At 47.6% G+C, this 21607-nt stretch overlaps 4 protein-coding genes across 4 annotated transcripts; 3 read left to right on the top strand and 1 right to left on the bottom strand.

Annotated features, from left to right (window-relative positions):
• Window positions 1-7374: 7374 nt before the first annotated feature.
• CCR75_004408 (uncharacterized protein) lies at window positions 7375-7602 on the top strand (the record flags this gene model as incomplete). Its single annotated transcript, XM_067962494.1, has 1 exon — window positions 7375-7602. One exon carries the CDS (start codon window positions 7375-7377, stop codon window positions 7600-7602), a length of 228 nt encoding a protein of 75 aa, XP_067821051.1.
• A 2619-nt stretch (window positions 7603-10221) lies between these two features.
• CCR75_004409 (uncharacterized protein) lies at window positions 10222-10503 on the top strand (the record flags this gene model as incomplete). The annotated part of the gene is made up of 1 exon (XM_067962495.1): window positions 10222-10503. The coding sequence occupies one exon, from the start codon at window positions 10222-10224 to the stop codon at window positions 10501-10503; it is 282 nt and encodes a 93-aa protein (XP_067821380.1).
• Window positions 10504-17164: 6661 nt separating this feature from the next.
• On the top strand, window positions 17165-17911 carry CCR75_004410 (uncharacterized protein; the record flags this gene model as incomplete). The annotated part of the gene is made up of 1 exon (XM_067962496.1): window positions 17165-17911. One exon carries the CDS (start codon window positions 17165-17167, stop codon window positions 17747-17749), a length of 585 nt encoding a protein of 194 aa, XP_067821181.1. The 3' UTR covers window positions 17750-17911.
• Window positions 17912-18981: 1070 nt separating this feature from the next.
• Window positions 18982-21286, bottom strand: CCR75_004411 (uncharacterized protein). The gene is made up of 3 exons (XM_067962497.1): window positions 20983-21286; window positions 19505-20867; window positions 18982-19421 (listed from the first exon to the last, which is right to left on the bottom strand). Exons 1-3 carry the CDS (start codon window positions 21181-21183, stop codon window positions 19021-19023), a joined length of 1965 nt encoding a protein of 654 aa, XP_067821182.1. The 5' UTR covers window positions 21184-21286; the 3' UTR covers window positions 18982-19020.
• Between the last annotated feature and the right edge of the window lie 321 nt (window positions 21287-21607).

Genomic DNA, 21607 nt, shown 5'->3' with positions numbered 1-21607 from the left:
AATCTGTTGAGACCGGTGCGAGAATTCGCACCGAATTATTTTGACGATGTTTTCGTCCATCGTCGGGCAATGGACGGAAAGACGGACGTGGAAGTTCATAAAACTCACGTTCGTCAGGTTCTTACACTTATGCGAAAGCATAAGTTGTACGCAAATCTCAAGAAGTGTATATTCGCTGTAAGCAAAATACAACTTCTCGGGGCATCGTCGGTAGACACGGCGTGCGCCCTGATCCTGAAAATATCAAGGCAATTACCGACTGTCCAGTTCCAGCCGATGTCAAGGGACATAAAAAGCTCCTTGGCTAGCGGCGTACTCGCACAAGTGCTCCCGCAATTATGCCGAGATGACAGTTCATCTTTCTCGTCTCTTGAAAAAGACGAGAAACGGCTATGAAACGCTTATTGTCAGCGTTCCTTTGAAGTTATTAAGCAAAGCTGGATGCAATCGCCCATCTTGGCGATTGCAGATCAAGACAGACCATTCCAGGTGGTCTGTGACGCCAACGATTTCGCATTCGGCTGTGCGTTAATGCAATACGATACAGACGGCGCGGAGCGCGTCGTCTGTTACCAATCGCGTCAGCTGCAACCAGCTGAACGCAATTACCCTGTGCATGACAAGGAACTCCTTGCAAGGAATATGCACTGGCTAAGTTTAGGGTCTATCTCCTCGGAGATAGACCGTTCATCGTATGTACGGACCATGCCTCATTACGCACGACCGTAAATAGCCCACACCTCTCGCAAAGAATGGCGAGGTGGCTGGCTATCTTTCTTAGCGGAGTAAAATTTCTCCGTGGAATATAAACCAGGACGACTTAATGTCGTCGCTGATGCGTTATCACGCCGACCCGATTTCGAGCCGGCTGCGCGTTCCAACAGTGCAAATAATCCCACTGTTGCAACACTCACTTCAAGTGTTCCGTCATCAACCTTGGTTGATGACATAAAGAAAGCCTGAAGAAAATGACCATTTGCGTTTAATGAATCATCTGATAATCGTCAACCGATCGATACACAACACGCAACGGCTTACTGTACTACACAGCCTTTGCCGGCGACACTTCATGTTTCATCGTCCCAGCTCACAATGATTTGCGCTTGCGCATCATGTACGAGAATAATGATGCCCTTACAAGTGGGCATCGTGAACGTGAGAAAACTTACCTCAAAGTAAGTCGCATCTCTTACTGGCCCCGCCAGTATCAGTTAGTGCGCAAGTACATACGTGCTTGCGAGGTATGTCAACAGGTGAAGTCTAGCCCTTCATCCCGTGCACCTCTCCAACCTTTACCACTTCCGGCAGAATGTTACCAGTTCGTCGTATCTATGGAATTCGTCTTACAAATTCTCGAAGACGATCACAAAAACAATGAACTCCTTGTTTTTGTAGACAGATTCAGCAAGATGGTTCATCTTGTTGAAGTACCAGAGTCGATCACGGTTCCGGGCTGTGCCCGTGTCTTTATCGTCGCGGTATTCAAACTCCACGGTTTACCCCGTGAACCGGTCTTGGATAGAGATCCACGGTTCACGACGGCGTTTTGGCAATCCGTGTTCCGATCTCTCCGAAAACGGCTGATTATGTCAACTTCTGATCATCCAGAGACAGATGGTCAGATGAACGCGTAAATCGCGTCCTCGAAGAGATGATTCGAGGTCTACGTCCAATCGTATCCGAATTGGAGCGAGGTCTTACCGATGGTCGAATTCGCTATCAACAATTGGTGTAAGCATCTACAACGCATACACCGTTCTTCGTAAATGGCTTACGCCACTCACGCATACCCATCCAATAAGAGGGATCCTCTAGTTAAAAGGGGGGGGCTCGCACGAGCAAAACTATTTCTGGCTCATGCTCATCACGCGTCGAAGTTATCAACGACGCAAATGATTTTGTTGTCGAAGCAATCGACATCGATGATGAGAAGATTTCATGGCAGTGCGTACAAAGTGCACTGGAAAAAACAAGAAATGAGTCAGCAGAGAAACTTTAGCTAGCTCGAGAATCAGTAGTCCGTTCCGTACAGGATTCCATTGCCAACACGCTCCGATCTCGCTGCGGTTGTAAGAGACAAACATGGAAGAGCAAATATTGCTTTATTAAAAATTAATGATCTAGTACTACTGTCTACGGCAAACTTACCTAAGCATGAACGTTGTCACTAATGAGGGTAGTAGTAAACTACTTCCTCTCTAAAAGATTCTTGCGGTAACGAACCAGATTCTTATGTTGAATCTGGAGATTCTCATGTCGGGTCCGAAGATCCTCGAAACCGCGATGAGCGGACGACTGCTCATCACGAAGAGCGTGATATTTTCGTCCGTACTCCAACATGGAGTACGCACTCTTCGAACGGTCATCCAACCGTTCGATATAGTGAGCTTGCACCGTCTGCTCCAACGAGCGACGCTTGCCGCGCTCGCGATCAAGTCCCTCCCCAAATTCGTGGAGGAAGTGATCGAGTTTGTCGATTTTCGACTCTAGATCGACACATGGGTCGGATCTAGTTTTTTCTCTTCGCCACAACGATTGGTGGATTCCCAAGGTAGTCAACGTTTTTGTGTGGAAAGTATTCAAAGCACCGTGATGTGAAGGGGCAGCGAACGATTTATCTTGTTCACTGGCGCGATTATCCACCTTCACATGACAGCTGGGAGCCTGCGCCCCTGTTGCCTGTAAAATTATTGCAAAACGTCAATCGTATCGCGAATTTCGATAAAGAAGCGAGCTCTTTCCCAGGGCAAAGAAAAAAAATACACATCTTCTTCTACTCGTTTTGTGTTGTCGACACAACACAAACAGGGATCATAGTCATAGAAGTCCTGCTTCACGAGACAACTGATGCAGTTTAAATCTTGCACCAGTTAGAGTTCGTTTTACAAACTTAACGCGAATCACGTTAAGTCTTTGAAGCCAAGATTCGCGTCTACTGTCTTTGACATTGCAAACAAACGCGCTTCAAGCTTGCATCAGCGAGATTTTTTCGCGCTTGTTGTTGCCACTATACCATCGATGCTTAAGAAAAGTATCGAGAAAGAAATCTTTCCCAGCGCGAAATTTCTTTGCGCTAGGTTGAGGGCCATGTAGCTTTGTCACAATAAATAAGGTATATTTATTGTGAGTAGTAGTCTCCCCAGACAAGCTACTGGCAAGCCGTTCAGGCAAAAGCCACAACTTGTTCTCAGGGGCAAGACGACATTTTTTAGTGTCCACGCTCCCCTGAGTGGTACCCACTGAAGTAGGAGTACCACAAGAATTTTATTACGAGGGCTTACGCCATCGTCATCACCACGCACAGAAATATGTGCGGGTGACGGCACGGGAGACGGTGCTGGCGATGAGGATTCATCCTCATCGTCGGAATATAAGCATGCTATAGCGACCGCTATCTTCGGTGTCCCGGTGGACGTCGTGACGTCTGGTATTGTGGTGACTGTATCAGTCGATGGCGTCGTGGTCTGCGAGTTCCCTGGAGGCGACTGGGGGTAACAATGCCTTGTGGTCGCTGCGGTGGTTCTGTGTGCGTGGGTGCCAGCGTTGCAGACTCGTTGTGTCACTTCCCTTCGGGTTTCCCACTCCCAGCAAATGGTGTTTCCTATTTGGGTGCGGGAGGGTGTAACGGGGTCACATGTGACCGGTGTACTGACACACAAAGGATATTTTAACTTTGTCATCTAGTCGGGATGTGTGTCAGTACATCAGGAAATATAGCCGGATTACCGTTGTGACTAAGCTAGGTACGAATGACACTTGTCGGCACCTGAAGTATGGAGTATTGATATTCAGTAGTACTTTATTTGGTAAAGTAATATTCTCCAAATATTGTCTACCTTTCAGATAATATATTAATTAACAGCCTTTAAGTGTTGATTTCATGTAACGATACACCCCGTTACATCCCCCCTTGAACGACAATCACTCTGACTATTATTGAATAGAGAAGTCACAATAAAACCACTTGAGTGAAAACGTTGCTAATTGGTCAGAACCTCGTTTTCAATTCTATCGCATAATAAATGAGTCCATGCGGTCAGCAAATAGTGCAGAACCTTCGGCTGCGGTACATGCAACCGCGGGTGACGCATTATTGTCTCTTGCGGCAGATACTTTGTCTGCCGTAGTGTCATTCTCCTGCAACACCAAATGTTGCGAATGCACGTGGTGAGTCACCACGTAAGTGCGACCACTCTTTCGCAGTTGACTATGAATGCGAGTCGGACGAGAAGGCCGACTCGGGGAGAGCGGAACAGTTGCGCGGTCATCGTCAGGCGGCTGACTATGAGACTTCGAATGAGGGAGCTTAATCAAATGAACGGGCTAAACAACGGAACATAATCATGAACAAACAATTTCTGGAATGTGTCAAAAGATCGGGATTGTAAGCAGACGACAGTGCCATATGCCATATTCGCCGCAACAGAATGGACTAAAGTCAAGTCATACGAAACAGACCTTTCGTTCAAAATTGATGTTGTGACAATGACAGTAGATGATCAAGTGGTGAACGAGGAAACTTCAGTAACAGGAAAGAGTGTGACAACATCAAATCGACATTCGAATCATGGAGCATCCCAAAAGACGACAGCAGTTCATTTTGAATCGACACAGAATGGGTCATTTCAAGCACTAGTACTTGCAGTCATTCCCAAACCAAGGTGGTGGTATGCCAATCACGGGTTACAAAAAAGCGACTGCGTATTGAATCGAACAAGACCTTAAAGCATTCGAGGCTCCGACAACTTGCGATGGAGCTTTTAAGTCACCCCAAGGTGATATGTGAAAATAGGCTATATAAGCTGATTTGGAGGCATTACAAGAAAATCACACCTGGACGGTTCAAGCTAATCTAACAAGACAAAATTGGATCGGGACCATGTGTATAAAGAAAAAAACTAATAAGATTGAGCGTTTAAGGCACGCCTCGTACCCTCAACTGTGTTGACACGACATCAGTTGCATACGCCTCTCACAGGAGCACATCCTTTCCGGTGTCCTGCGTAGAGTTCGCAACTGTGCGTGTGCGCCAGTCTATCCATGATTGGTACTTTGCCAACCATGGCATGCCTAGGATGAGGTCATACGGACTCTCCATTCCTAGCACTGTGAACTTCTCTTTACAAGAGAAGTCACTAAAGCTAAAGGCGAGTTCTACCTGAACTCCCTCAGACTTAACGAGCGCGCCGTTCGCTAAACAAACGGTCGCCTCTTCTCGCTTGCCATCCTGGCAAAGCAACACAAACATCGCCGGTATCTTTCTTTCTTAAAACCGCGAGTTTCACAAAATTTTGTGATGCACCCGAATCCACGAGAAGGATCATCACCTGGTCATAGCCTCTTACATGAGCGCTATAGAACCAGCAGGGTTGAAGTACGAAACTTCGAGACCTCAGAGACTATGCTACCCATTTGTTCCACAACTATGAACTTAGGGGTAGCTTCAGAGTCCGCGTCAATAGGGCATCCCGCCCCTACTGCGCTCCTGCATTTCCCGACCCCTCAGTGGTCGAGGCAGAACTCATACGTCTCGAACGCTGGTTCTTGCCATCGCCCTTTGAGAAGGGAGTCCTCTGCTGGGCGTCTTCGCCCCAGCAGGGACCCTGGCATAGCAGCAAGCCATCATACGGCGCGCTTGCCGCAATTATAACAGACAACGTCTGCACTGCCCAACTACACGGGGGTGGCATCTGTCCTCTCGGCCGACGGCTTATACCAAGCTGTCGCCGAGGCACTGTTGTAGGATAGCTCCACAACCAAGGCACTTTGGGTTGCCTCTTCCATCGTCGACGGCGCTTTTCTGAAAAGGGCCTGTCGCGATGGGCCATGCCGTAGTCCGTTCATAAACGTGGGCACCTTAATGTGCTCCGGAATCGGACGTACGGGTATGGACGCCGACAGTGAGCGCATCTCTTGCACATACTCTTGCACATACTCTTGCAAAGATCGCTTCGCCTGTCGCGCTCCAAAGAAGCGCGCCTGAAGCAACACTTCGTTGTTCGGCGGCTGGTACATGGCGCGAATCTTTTCCTTAAAGATCGCCCATGAAGGGAACGCCTAATGTCCGCCATAACCGCCGAGTAAGCCCACTCTGTGGCCTTGCCGCGCAAATGCGACATGGCATACGACACCATTCGGGTGTGGTCTTCGATGAGCTGTGCCACACCATAGTGCTCCACGGCTAATAGCCAGTGGACAATCGTGTGCGCTGCAGTTTCATCGAACTTGGGGGAAGACCATCCGAATGGGCCTCGGCTGATAAGGCCGGGCGGAGAGCGTCTTAAGAGTCCTATTGAGATCCTCATTGCGAGGGTGCTCACGCCTAAAGCTCATCCTGAGTCTTAAGAACGGACTCCGCATGGCTGTGTGCCTTGGGCGCGGCCTTTCGCTGTCCGAACACAAATGCCTTTAACTGCTCCAACTGAGCAACATTTTGCTGAAGAGGACTGCCCAAGAGCCTGGCCAGGGCTTGGTCATCAAATCTTTGCCACCTTCTGATGATGATTGGAGAGGTGTAAAATATGATCCCAAACGAAATTAAGGCTCATCCTCACTGACACGCTCAAAGATACGAATTGTGGGAAGGACTACTAGTACTACCAAGTGTTAGCGAACACTTCTATAGCAGCCTCGCTCGTCTTAAGCACACACCTTCAAACACAGAGAGGAAGCGGTTTGACCGTCTTCTCTCTCACGTGCAATAAGGTTGTTAGTGGGCGTCTAAGCGACCTCACCCAACGAACTAGGTACCTTGGTACAAATGTCGTTACGGAAGAGGTTACGCGGCTTCACGTGCGCACTTAACCGATATAAAAATAAAATCTTGTAAATGTACTAAATCGACTCATTTGTATTTGATCAAATTAAATATAAAACTTCCTAACCAATCAGTGGATGCCATCTCTGTAAATGTGCACCGGATCGTGGATGACGCTAGCCGTCATCCCTTTCAATGTGAATGCACCTTTGTGCATCATATACACAAGGGTGGATCACTATGTGCAACACGCCCAAGCGGCAGATCTAAGTACTTCACATGAAGTAATTTGCACCACACCCAAGTGGCAGGTCTTAGTACTTCACATGAAGTAATTGACCATCCCGTTAAGTACACAAAGTGTACCTAATGGATGTGTGTAATGTAGGGCAACTTTAGCCCGGCACTGTACAAGCAGACCAGTTTCGGGCGGTCTGAGAAACTGCGTGACCTAAATCTTCTATGACACATTCCAAAGAGAGAAAACCAACGATGTGTTTTTTTCACGAGGGCAAATATATAAGCGTTTAGTTGAAGTGCCAGGGGGTCAGTCCCCAAAGTTAGGCGCAGAGATTAGCCGATCAAAGCGGAGTATAAAAAGGACGGGCATAAGGGCAATGGAGACGAGATCGGAGAAGAATAACGCGATACTTAACAGGGAGCAGAGGACGGCCACGGACGAGATGGTAGACGTATTAGAGTCGGAAGTACCATCCTCCAAACCCCCGCTCATGGAAGAGGGTAAAGACGGGGAAAAGAAGCCCACCGGTGAAAACAATGAACGACGAACGCTAGTCGGGTGGAGGTGGAGCCAGAACACGGAACGAGTACACCGGAGGCAGTAGATCTGACGTCTGAGCAACGACAAACGTCTGAGAGCCCCCCAATGGGAGGAGCAACAGGTCAACTGAGAGTGCAGAAACCTTTACGCGCAACAGCGGAACAGATGTTCACAGCAATGGTAAAAGACATGGTACAAGTGCCAGGCATCGGCCAGGTGGAAGCATGGCGCACAACGCTAAGAGAACTATTTGCAGGGGCCTATGAAGCGGTACCCATGCAACGGGAGGTCCTATCAGCCGAGAGATAACGATTCTCCAAACTCAATGGGGTGGAAGTAGCTAGTCTGTTAAGCCTCTTCAAGCAAGTGTTCGTCAAGAAAGCAAGAACCTTTTCAGAATGGGTAAAGCTTGCGACAACGATCACCAAGGAACTACTGATCACAAAATAATCTTTCAAGGAGATCGTTCGCAAGCTATCGAGTCAGTACAAATGAGCGCACACCCAGTCCTGAATCAGTGGACCAAGGTGGTAAAGAAGGGTGTCGGAGCTCCACCGGTGCCATTTATTGGAGCTATCAAGCCGATGTCCGAGGACTACATGTTTAATCCAGCCAAGTTCACTAGCGAGGAGATCGTTCGTCGTAAGGATTTATTTGCAACGTCCAAGTCATTAATCAGTCGTTAATAAGAGCGTAACGGGACGGATGATGAATGTGCAGTGTTAGCAGGCATTGTGGAAGGCAATGTAGCATGCAGGCATCTTTCGGACTTCGTACGACAAGCGCTTAAAGCGCAACCGCTTGCGTTTTACGGTGCCATCCAGGTTCAAGTCGAAGGCGAACTAATTTTGCAATTGGACGGAAGCCGGAGTATCAAGATCAGCAGACAGGGCTCACGGTGGCAATCCTAGAATTGGTGCATGCTACGCAATGCTGGGGCAGACCAAGACGATAAGCTATGACCAGGTTACTAAGTCCACCCATATCTACTTCTTCACCCGTGATCACCCGTGATATACCGCAACGGCATCAAAGTGTCCAAGTCATGTACAGAGAACGCATCTACAGGCTTCAAATGCGCTCCAAATCGAGAAGGAAACGATCCGGCGAAGGTAACACCAAGGAAACGGAAGCGGCTATGCTAGACGTACGGAGTACACAGTGCAGTTACACAACCTCACGCGGCTCACGGACATTGGACGAATCACAGCGTATCTTAAAGATAAGATATCGGTGGAGTATGATATGGAAGATCTGGATACCAAAACCCCGCATTCACGCACATCAATAGCGTGGCAGATTACCTTTAAGCTAGCGAGATGCACAACTTTTTTCGGATAGGATAGTCAGAATAATATGGTTTGGAACGACTGTCGTGGCCAACAACCCAATGTAGGGTATCGGATTAAATGTTGCCATTGTTGGAACCTGGGTCACACGATGGCACGATGTAGCTTTAGCGACAGTCTGCTCCGGGGTCCGGGGCTATCGTAGCTACTGAAAATAAAATCCAAGAGCTGGAAGACATGGCTAGGCCGTTTTCAAGTCTTACGGAAATTTGTAGCACGGCCACGAAGCGTATTGAGCTGCGATTGGAGGCAGCGACAGCGACAAAAGCCGTAGAGACCAGAAAGGAGAAATTGTTTCAGGTGGGGCAGAACAGCAGCGAATAATAAAAGTCCAAGGGGGGCACCTTAAGAGGAGCAAGACACGAAATTCGCGCATGTGTAACCAGAACCCGAGCCCTCAGAGAAACAACCCTGGATCAAGGTTAGTTTAGGAGGTGGTCTGTTGTTATGGGCTCGTGAGCTCTCGCTACAAGAAAAGAGAAAAGCTAGCTCATGAGCGTATCAGGTTCTTGATTACGAACCGAGTGAACCCGATACGCAGCGGACGAGCGGCAAGAGAATCAGTCGGATTTTTTTAGAGGTAGTTGACTTACAGGTGGATGAGTCGATAGCGACTACAGAAAACCGTAAGGTCGCTGAGGAACCAGATGATAAGAAACGACGGGGTATTGGACTCGCTCCGGGCAAAGCGGTCTAGACAACAAGTCCCGTTCTGCTCACGCACAAAGCGTAAAGAACGACGCATGTTCCGAAAACTATTGCAAACTTTTGGTCGCAGTGGTAGCGCCCAGCTACCACTGGGAGTGCATTTAGCCCAAAAGCCACGGTCTCATCCAAGACGTTAAACATCAGTTAGGCATCCGAGAGGTAAACAACACGGCCACTAGAAACGGCATGGTGATGGTGTCAGCCCAGGCAGCAGTAAAAGCAACTCTAGCAGGACCCGAAAAAACGCTGGAAAACATGACCGCAAGTCTGAAAAGAGGAATCAAATTTGCGGGACTACTCCATCTGGAAGACCAATTAGCCCACGAACAACGCGTTAACGCCTTAGCAAACACTCGCCGCGGGTGGGCCAATATGTAGCGTACCGAATCTGCCAATCATATGAAGTTGTTTTTGGAAGATTACGCCACTGACAGAGCCGTCATCATCAGTGATGATACTGGGGGGGGGGTACGATGAGTATGGCAGTCAATAACCTTCTGCAGACAGTATACGTCTTGCACTTGGCGGATGTACAGAAGCAGGAGTGGGCATGCAGAAAATTCAAACCATCGGCCATTACACGTTATCGTAAGGTAATCGAACCAGCAAAAAAAAACATCTCGGTAATGGATCTTATCGATGATAAAATGGTTGAAAGAACTGAGCACCCCGCGCAACTTCCACTTCTAGTTCAATATTGGGGCATGCACTACTCAGCTTTCATCTACACAGGACGAGTGGACACGCTGCCAGTCTTAGAGGTGGCGGATGAAGACATGCCCAGCAACGATACCGAGGGAGAGTTTCCGGTCGGAACAGTCACCAACGCCACCGGGGCACCTGCAACGAATCCAGCCAGCCCAAATTTTCGGGACTCTCAGGAGGATGCAAAAATGGACGAACAGTGAGATCCATTCACATGGAGCGGAAAGTCGATGAATTGTGGGCCAGACTACAGGGAGGCTCTACGCTTCATGACCTACAACAAGGTGTCCTTACCACTCTTACAAATGTGGCAGCAACAGATAGAGGACATTGATCAGGGCGTCAGTCACCGAGTCTAGTCAAGAGGAGGTGCAGGCGTCTCAGAGCAGTGCAACGTTAGAGGTCAGTAGCTATAGCCCCATCTAACCATCGCCAGCTGAGTATACAGCGGGGTCAGATCGCCCCCAACCAGACGCGCAGGAGTACCAGTTCCAGTCACTACAGTGGTAGCTCTTCTCATTACGCCACCAGTAGAAAACAAGACAAGCATCTTCAGAGTGAAGAAGCGCAGTTACATTCAGACGCCAGATGAAACAACCGGGACGGTACTCAGAAATATCCATATCGCGGTGATCCTAAAAAAGGTTAAGCAATCAGATACTCAAACAACTAACCTACGAGGGCGAGGACGAGGACAGGGATCGCTCTCAATGGAAAGGTGCCTCGGTGGTGCTGGATGCTAACTAGCCTTACGCTCAGCAACTACTTTTTCCGACAACTATCAGCTCTACTGCCGAATGGCAGCAGGTTGCCCGAAAGGTGTCGGACCACCTATTATGGCAAATGAAGCATTTTGTCTTCCTGGGCCAGCTCTTCTTGATTTTGGACGGGAAAGTGCTCGTTCAGTGGACGACAACATGAGGGAATGTAAGGTCGACGGCCTTTGTAGGCCAAACTCGCGAATTGTGGATAAATTCGCATTAGAGTGGATTGAACACTGGATAGACAACTCCCGCCATTGAAGTCAACAAACGAGCCTCATTCCTCTCGGGGACAACGCGGGCGACTGGCAAAAGCTCCGAGAAATAGGATACGCTTGAGATGACATACTAAAGTTTTATGACCCAAAACGACGGAATAGGATGAGCCAGCACCTCGTTTGTGCCATGTTCTTCGATCACGACGTGCGCTATAAGCAAGCGTACTACAACCAGTCAACTCTCGCATATTTACCATCTCGTAAGTATTTTTCTTCGCCTCAGAACTGCAACAGTCTGAGGAGAAGAATCTCCTCCCGTATTATGGGCAGCCAGGAACTGTCCTTAAAGTGTCACAATTGTAGCGCCAACTTATTATGAGCGCAGGTGGCTACGGACGTCACAGAATCCTGGATATTACTGCGGATTCACAGACTCTTCATTGCGCCAAGATGCAGCCAGTTGACACAAGAATCGTGAACTTGAACGTATTAGGCTTCAGCAAGAAAAAAGACTTGGGTGGCTATCGGCATGTAACAGGACAACGGTCCTAGAAAGGCACCTGGCATGGTGCCTCCAAGAAATTCATGTAGATATAGAAGACGGGGCGGAGGAATTACGAACATTGTGGCAGAAGCTGTGGGGACTAAGGCTGCAAGACCGACAATCGCTCTTATCGTTCTGGAGTACAGGGTCATCCAATTCAGCAGGGGTAACAATCCTCTTGACACCCTCAGCAGCGCAGACGACTGTGTGGAATAAGAATCAGTGGAATACACGACAGTTAGGAGCCACCATCAATGGGACGCAGGTGCTCAGCGTCGATGCCATCAACCAGCGCGGAAACTGAAAAGCTTTATTCTCCACCCTCTAACAGTGGGAGTTTGATTGGTGGATCACGATCCTTCTTGGAGACTTCAACAGTGGGCAGAGTCCTCAATTAGATCGACTAGGGTAACGTACAGCCAGTCGGCCAGATAACCCAGCTTTAATATGCCTGCTTCTCTCTTTCAAAATCTGACTAACGCTCGACTTCGGCGGGAACACGGGATCGATAAAGAGGTAGATGAAGTGGCAGACCATTTCACATACTGGACTGCCGAGCAAGACAGCCGTATTGATCGGTTCTATGTACCTACTGAATGGTTACCGCGGGTGATCTGGGTAACAGCACGGAACCCACCACAATACTCTGATCAACAGGAAGTCGTCCTCCACTTAAGAGACCTGTTGACGAAGGAACCTCCGAGACACCAAGCCCGCCATACATACCCAATACGTTCCAATAAACCCGAGCGAGTACTTTACCAAATGCTGGTGGATATGGGCAATATGGGTATTCGCCGCGAAATCACGACAAGGAACTGGGACACCGACAACATCGAATGCGCAAATTTGCATAGAGGCAGTGAATCGGCGCGAAAAGCAACTTCGTAAGCGTTACTAAGCCACTGTTACTCGAAGAAATCAACGTCTCCTAATGAGAAGAGACGACAATGGATTACCGCTAATATGGAAGCGATTCGAGAAGGACACATGGCCAGAGTGAGCGATTGAATGCATCAAATCACTGAGCGGCCGATGGACTTACAAAAAAGTTTCAAACTGGGAGAACTTCCAGAGCCACCAAAATATCGGCACAGCTTGGAGATCAGCTTGTATTGACGAGAATAAGTCAGTGGAACTCAGCCGATGCACTATACTATTAGATATCCGGAAAGCCTACGATATTCTGGACAGGGAGTTCTTTTACGCAGCCCTACGCCGATTTGTTTTTTCCGAGCGATTCGTTGCCCTTATACGTCAAATGCACACTGTCACCAAGGCATGTTTCTTGTGTACGGCTGCTGTCCGAGGCGATCCCCGTTCGGTACGGCATTCGACATGGATGCCCTCTCGCGCCATTGTTTTTTTTCTCATTGTTGTTGAACCTCTGGGACTGGCTTTAAAACAACACCCCACTATGACGGAACTACCCACTATGAGGCCTTACCGCGCAGATGCGACATGACGTACGACGCCATCCGGCTGTCGTCCTCGATGGAACAGCGGCGCACCAGATTGTTCACTGGCTTTTAGCCGTGGAGCAGTGCGGTGTCTCTGAACTTAGGGGTAGCTTCCGAGTCCGCGTCAGTAGAGCATCCCGCCCCCACTACGCTCCTACATTTCCGACCCCTTAGTGGTCGATGCAAAACTCATGCGTCTCGCACGCTGGTTCTTGCCATCGCCCTTTGGGAAGGGAGTCCTCTTGCTGGGCATTTTTGCCCCAGCAGGGACCCTGGCATAGCAGCGAGCCATCATATGGCCGCGCTTGCCGCATTTAAAACAGACCACGTCTGCATTGCCCAACTCCATAGGAGTGGCATCTGTCCTCTCGGCCGACGGCTTATACCAAGCTGTCGCCGAGGCACTGTTGTAGGATTGCTCCTCAACTAAGGCAATTTGGATTGCCTCTTCCATCGTCGACGGCACCTTTCTGAAAAGGGCCTGTCGCGATGGGCCATGCCGTAGTCCGTTCATAAACGTGGGCACCTTAATGTGCTCCGGAATCGGACCTACGGTTATGGATGCGGACAGCGAGCGCATCTCTTGCACATACTCTTGCAGAGATCGCTTCGCCTGTCGCGCCCCAAAGAAGCGCGCCTGAAGCAACACTTCGTTGTTCGGCGGCTGGTACATGGCGCGAATCTTATCCTTAAAGATCGCCCATGAGGGGAACGCTTTTCTGTCCGCCATAAGCGCCGAGTAAGCCCACTCTGAGGCCTTACCGCGCAGATGCGACATAGCGTACGACACCATCCGGCTGTCGTCCTCGATGAGCTGGGCGACACCACATTGCTCCACGGCTAAAAGCCAGTGGACAATCGTGTGCGCCGCAGTTCCATCGAACTTGGGCGGGTCCATCCGAATGGGCCTCGGTTGATGCGGCCGGGCAGAGAGCATCTCAACAGTCCTGTTGAGAGCCTCGCTCCGAACCTGCTGTTCCTCAGCTCATCCTGAGTCTGAGTGACGGACTCCGCCGCAGCATGGCTCTGTGCCTCGGACGCGGCCCTCCGCTGTCCGAGCACCATTGCCTGAAATTGCTTCAACTGAGCAAAATGTTGCTCAGGAGGAGTACCCAGGAGCCTGGCCAGGGCTTGTTCACCAAGTCCCTGCGCCATAAACCGTGCCACCTCCCGATGATGTTCGGAGAGGTGGGAAAATGAGCCCAATCAATATTAAGGCTCATCCTCACGTACACACGCAGAGATGCGGGTCGTGGGAAGGATTTCAAGTGCAGGCGGGCACGTCGTAATGCGGCCACGCTCTACTTAGACACACCCTAGCACAGCGAGGAAGCGGTTTAACTTGCTTATCTTGCGTGCAGTGAGGTAGTTGTGGTCGGCGCGTTAGCGACATCCCCCAACACACTAAGTACTGTGATTAAGAGTCGTCACGGGAGCGGTAATCCGTCTCCTCGTGCGCACTTATCAAGTAGGAAGTAGTTTTCAGACTGATTTATATTTAATCGTATTAAATATAAATACCTATTTTTACCAATCCAACTGTCATCTCTATAGATAACAATTGACAATCCCCTTAAGTACACCAAGTCTGCTTAACGGGGACTGTGTAACATTAGGGCAACTTTAGCCCGTTACAATTTCGCTTTGTTTCTTTTAATATTTTTAAGGAGCGCCTGCTACTTTTAATTGCAAAATCCTAAGGGGACGTATTTGCTAACGAAGCAGCGTAAAATGAGAGAAGCTTCATGACATTGCCTCGCCAGTTGGAGCTGAATCCTTTCCCAAATCAACTTTTCACTGGCTTGCGTCGTGATATTCGCAATGTTGAAATCACTATCTACGCGGTGCTGCCAGATCTTTCCGTTAATATGCCAAATACATGAATGGAACATTTGGAGAACAACTGCAAAAGCAAAGACCAACGATTTTCCATTATACTACTTTTTTTTATTGGCCATGGCTTGATTAGCACCCAGTCTTGTGTCTAACTTCAGAGCATTTGGTAGGTGCGACTGTGGGAATAACTTGAGACAATACTAGGCGACCAAAGAACAGCCGATGGCGCGAAATTTAATTTTACTGGCATTTCGGACCACATGACAGAGAAAGGAAAATACAGCCTCAAAGTGTGCAGTACTGTAGCAGTCATTCGCAAGGATATCATGCGAAATAATGTTTTATCGAAAGCAGCTGCGAATTAAATTCAGACCTGAGACTTGAGGTCCAGATTTGCTTCGTTGATCCGGATATGATTGCCGGAAGCGTGGGATTCGATCGTGAGATACCAAATCATCGCCTCTCACAAGGAATTTCCCAAATTTAAATACATTGTCATTCCTTAATTAGATATGTGGTCATTCTGCGACAATGTACTGCTTGCTATACATTTGTTGCAATTACGCCTATACTAAACATCTGTCCAGCATACCTGTGAAGGAATCTGATCGCAGAGTTGCGTAAAGATATCAACAGCAGGCTATTGATACCACTATTGATGGGTTGCAACAATAGCATATATGATACGCTAGAGGGTCAAGTATTTTGCTATAAATTTCCATTTCTTGCCCGACTTGCTGAAGGAGCTTAGAATTTTACTAGCAAAAGGGCTCTTGCCGTAAATGATCAGCAAAATAGTTTGTTTGAATGCTTGAAAGTGGGATCTGTGGCGTAACACGAAAAACATTATTTGCGCAAAAAAACAAATAATTTACAAAGTACGTAAATCTGAACCGGATCTCCAGACGTACATCTGCAGCAAAGGGAAGTCAGATCTATCAATTCCTACTTTATTAAAACAAGGGTGTTTAGAAAAGCGAAGAAGACTTCAGGCTATTACGACACATGCATAAACTCCACCAGTTGGGGCGACGAGCTCTATCAAGCCGGCACTCAACGACTTCAATGAGCTGTCAGTTGCGTTAAGCAGCAGGTTAACGAATATGAGATGGGCGCTGCAAGCCAGTGCAAAGTCTAGTGAACTTGGCTCAGGAGATCCACGTTGCACCAAATGAAGTGGAACATGTATCCTCCGTGTGTCGGTTGGATAACTCGCATCTAATGTAAAGGCGTTAAAGGACTCGTGTCCAATAGGTGGACATGCTCTTGCCGGTATCAGAAACGCCATTCATGAACTGTGTTCTGTGAAGCCGCCTCCATTCATTAATTTCAGTTTGAAAGTAGAGATGATCTTGCGTGTTTTTGTGAGCGCGGGCGTATGCCAGCACCTTTTTTATTGGCAATGCCTCTGAACTAAACCACCTGGCGGTGACACAAAACTGAACCTATAATTGCACAAGCGTATGCAATTTCTGCCTCGTTGTGTAAGACCGTGTAATGTGCAGGGCAATAAAGAGTAGTTTAACCACTAAAGTGTCCAGTAAGAGTATTTCTTGAGCTTTCTTTCAACATGCTCAATTCCAATTTGGGCTTCTTGTCTTTTAAAGTGATCACAAAGCTTGTAAAGCTTGAATGAGAACGTGACATCCTTGTAAATTCGCTCGAGCCGCCACTTTATGTATTTCTGTGCCCCATCAATAAGACTTGTAAGCGAACTAGCCAGCTATCTGCATGTCGAATCCTCCGACTCGAAATTCGAGAGCGCATCCTCTTCGTGTCCAAAAGACGGAATACACATGCTCACAAAAACCTTACGCCAAGTCAAACGTGTTGCGCTGACGCCATCCGCTAGCCTGTCTACGCATTGTCCTCCTGGTAATCCGGCTCATGTACAGCAAGTACAATGCCAGAAGGAGCAACTAAGCGTCTGAATGCTGTCTACGGCGAAAGAACCGCAGTGAGCACAGACCATCGATCTTCCAGACCTCTACTTCGTATCACTTTCGAATTCGACTTTTAAAGCTTAATCACTCTTTTCTACAAGCATGGTTTCTATTGCTATCTCGGTCCAATCGACTACTCTGGTGGGGTTACGCAACAAAGCAGCGCCCAGTACCACCAAATGTCGGTACAAGACCGGCAAGTGCCTCAATGAGCGCTCGAACAAGCGCAATGGGCAGCCTCACCAACTGTGCCTCTACCACCGGGACAAGGCCAATACGATTCAGCGAAAATTCGATCGTCAAAAACGCCAAGCCGCGAGATTTCAAAAATTTCGTGACTCCCACGGCCTTTCGTCTCCCACGTCTGTGACAATGGTGGACACGACTGACCTTTCGTTCCTAGCGCATGCGGCCGCGTCCCCCACGGGATCCACGTGCTCCACGTCCCCCACGGGATCCACGTGCTCCACGTCGTCGTATCTGTCGTACTCGTCTAATGGCGCTGAACAGTCCCTTTCACCTGACTCGCCGGATTGCTATCGTAAAGAACGCGCGTGGCTAGACTTGCCTCTCTCCAAGACCCCACTGTTTGGCGATTTATTGGTCTTGCAAGGGTCGACGCAATCCCATCAATGCTACTTGTTGTCCGATGAAGTCGAGTTCCTACGCTCTGCCCTTATGGATTAAAAAGGATTGACTTTGAAAACATTGCGGGAATTGAACGACATGGACGTGTAGTTGAAAACATTCGGTTAGCAAGTGCTGCGATCGACTTCCCTTTTCATTTTGCGTCACATGAAGGATGTAGTAATTTAGTTAGATAATAAAAATGTTGTGAATATTGTATAATCTTGAATCGACGTTTTTGCTTTTGCATTAGGAAGGGGCCCTTGAAAAATAAACCCGCTGATAGAATTTTCAAGGTCTATTTTCGAAGTAACGCTGGAGAGGTTTTTGTTGCTAATAGCACTGATCGCGCCATCTAAAGAACCACAGCATCGGCTGTGCACCACATTCCACTCGATCAAAGCCGAAACGATTCGGCTAAATTTGAAGAAATTCGTTTTTTCACTTTCACGTTACCCGCTGCCACAGCACAAGCCTCGCAACAAATCGATCAGACTTTTCTGCATTTAATGACAATGGGCATCCCTGAGTCCGGATCGCTAATTAGCCACACTTCCACCACGTCGCCCCATATTGAGCATTGGAGCTTCTTCGCAGCTCGCTAGCGGAATAAAAGCATTTGACACCATTAATTGCGCGAATTAAGAACGCCACAACTTTTGCTCTCCACGCTTATTCGACCTATTTGCGAATACTGAGCATGCATACTATACCCTAGGTAAAATCAGTTGCAAATCAAAACTGACTGATATCGCTTCTTCGATTGAGCCGCACCTGATGCACAAAGCGCTTCAAGAAAAAAAAAAGACGTGGATCTTGCCCGATCGCTTTTCCACTTGGTGCACTTGGAACGTACAACTGTACATTTTAACGTACAGGACACGAGATATTGACGGCCATTATGCGAGTAAACAGACGTTTGCGCTTCTAAAAACGACGAATTTGCTTGATCCTTAGGCTTATCCACATATCGATGCGAATGTCACGACTCTCCCTCGCGTCTTTTTCAAAACTCACTACTCGATTGATTCAACCTTGATTTTCTTAATTCACACAGTAATGCACTTCACAGCAACGTATTCGACGCCTAGCAAGAGGCGTTCACTACAATGTCAAACATGCAGCATGGCATCGACATCATTAGCATACTCCCTCAAGGTTCTGCAAGAAAATACTTTTATTTAAACCGCCGCAATATTTTATAAAGTATTGCAACGCCCTGTGCGCAAAGGTGTTGCCACAATAATACGCATCAAGAAATTTCCTTATTGCAGAAAAGGAACAAAAGAATTGACGTCTATTAAACACAGTAAAAGATTCTTTTTCTTTTCTTATTTGGAAAGCACGGACCAAAAGGCATCCTGAGAAAGCTGGACATTCGACACAGTTCGCATGCGGCGTTTGCCTTGTTTTTGCTTGGCCAACAACTTTTTTTTTCGTGTGCTATCGCCTCCTCCTACAGTCTTGCCTGACTTGATTAGCACATCTTTCCGAAACGGAGGAATTCGCTCCTTGGCAAATATCTTGCCCCCTAATGCCGCTTGAATTGAAATTTCAAATTGCTGTCGATCAATCACACGCTTGAGTTTTTGACAAAGCTGACGTCCGCTCAACGTCGCGCGGCTTCGATGACACACAAACGAGAGCGCATCGAGGACTTTGCCATTGAGCATCACATCTACTTTAACAATATCGGACTTTTGTGGCGCAATTTCAAAATAATTTAAAGTAGCTACAAAAATACACGCCACAAAAAAGAAAATTACCAAAATCACACACTAACTATAAAAAAATGATACTTCTCGCCACACGCACCGTAACCGGAAGAGATGGTCTTGAGTTCATTATAGAAATTGGTCACGACTTCTTGCCACGGAAGATGCACCGTCACAAGGACGCGCGTATCTTCTAAATACACGAGATTCGTTTGAATTCCTCGTTTATCGTTTGCAAGAGCAAGCACTGGACCCAAGTACGACGATGGGGTGAGAATCGAAGCTTCGACCATGGGTTCAAAAATGTCAAACTCCTTGGTTGATGCAGGAAACGCTCCTGGTGTTTCGACTGTACGTTGTACCTTCTTAGAATCCATGATACGATACGGTACCATGGGGGCCGTGACCATCACTTGAATACCTTGTTCATCAGAAAGCCGTTGATGAAAGACTTCCATATGAAGCAAACCTAAGAATCCACAACGAAAGCCCATGCCTAAGGCCCCACTTGTTTCTTGAACAATCGTGACACTGGCATCATTCATTACCAGTTTTTCCACAGCGACCCGTAATTCATCAAAACTCGAATCGTCAGTGGGGTACATACTGGCAAATACCATACTTCGCGCTTCTTGAAAACCTGTCAATGGTGTCAAAGTGGTGGATTTTATGGTTTCATACAAAAAAAACGTATCCCCCATCTTGGCGTCGGTCGTGGTTTTCATACCTGCAATCATATACCCGACTTGACCCGCATAGAGTTCCGAGGTTTCGAATCGACGTGGAAGTAATACTCCCGTTTCTTGGACTTCGTGTTTTGTATGATAATAAGCACTTGAAATCACGTCGCCGGGACGCAACGTGCCATCGACAATTTTTATTAAACACACGGTTCCTCGATAGTCATCGTAGAACGAATCGACGAGTAAACACCGTAACGGAGCCTGGCGATGACATTGTACAGGAGGAGGCAATCGCTGGACAATTGCTGGCAAGATTTTTTCAATGCCATCGCCACTTTTCGCAGAAGTTAATAGCACGTCGTCGGGATCGATGTTTAATAACGACGATAAATTTAAAATACTTTCATCGATTTGGGCATGAGGCATGTCGATTTTGGTTAAAATGGGCACAATGGCAAGATGTCGTTCTTTTGCGGCATAGTATGTGGCTAATGTTTGTGCTTGAATTCCTTGGGAACAATCAACGAGTAAAAGCACGCCTTCACAGGCCGAGAGGGATCGATTGACTTCGTAACTAAAATCGACGTGCCCAGGTGTGTCGACTAAATTGAGCATAAAGGTTTTGTTTGTTTGAACGTCGAAATGAACCATGGATGCTGTCTGTGCTTTCACTGTAATGCCACGTTCTCGCTCGACTTGTAACGTATCGAGAAATTGAGCACTTTCACGCTCTTGACGGGAGATATTCCCACTTGTTTCGAGTAACCTATCGGCGAGAGTCTGGTTAGAAATAAAAAAAAATCGAGATATGTATTCAAAAGACGTTAGTTAAATTTTGTTGTGGAAGAGATTGTGCTGGCAGTTTTGTCACTGCCTTGAAGGGGAAGCGACATACCGATTTGCCGTGGTCAATATGCGCGACGATGCTAAAGTTGCGGATACGGTCGGGGGTGTAATCTTCTAGACGCTCGGACATGTATGGACCTACAGTATTGGGAGTGAGTGCTTCGTTTTCTTGCAGGTCTTGCAAAACTTTTGTCGCAAGGTTGCGCAGGAGCAGCGGGGCTGCTGCCAGCCGGCGACGCACTGCGAGCATGTCCTAAATTGTGTGCGTCGTCAGACCACTGCATTGTCGCAACTCAAGTTCTATGACATGCAAATTACGTTGCGCTAGTCAGACTAGCAACTTTAGCCAGCCAATTAAATGTATAAAGTTCCTACGTTCATTTTCATGTAAATATGTATAGTGACTTTGTTTACCGCCCGTCTAGCAGCGATTGGCTGGGCTAATTAGAAGACTATAATCGACCAATGAACAGAACCGTCACAATTGCCGCAATATTACCATAAACGATAATGTTGACAATTTTGTCGATAAGAAATAATATTATTTATTCTTTATCATTTCTCTTATTCGGAGGCTCGATTGCCCAAGTGCCGACAAGGCGAATAAAGATTGCTCAACGCACATGCCACAAGCAGCAATTTACTGAGCTCAAGAAGAATATCAGACAAGCACC

This window comes from Bremia lactucae, linkage group LG5 (genome assembly GCF_004359215.1).
Source record: "Bremia lactucae strain SF5 linkage group LG5, whole genome shotgun sequence".
Taxonomy (NCBI): Eukaryota; Oomycota; class Peronosporomycetes; order Peronosporales; family Peronosporaceae; genus Bremia; species Bremia lactucae.
Note: the sequence above shows the minus strand (reverse complement) of the source record. Positions and strands in the feature narration are given on the sequence as shown.

What these genes read in the sequence shown, in the direction of transcription:
- CCR75_004411 (XM_067962497.1), bottom strand. Translation starts at nt 21,183, where the DNA reads ATGCTCGCAGTGCGTCGCCGGCTGGCAGCAGCCCCGCTGCTCCTGCGC. An exon ending in ATATTGACCACGGCAAATCG is followed by an intron (nt 20,868 to 20,982) that starts GTATGTCGCTTC and finishes ATTTCTAACCAG; the next exon opens with ACTCTCGCCGATAGGTTACT. An exon ending in GACCATCTCTTCCGGTTACG is followed by an intron (nt 19,422 to 19,504) that starts GTGCGTGTGGCG and finishes GTATTTTTGTAG; the next exon opens with CTACTTTAAATTATTTTGAA.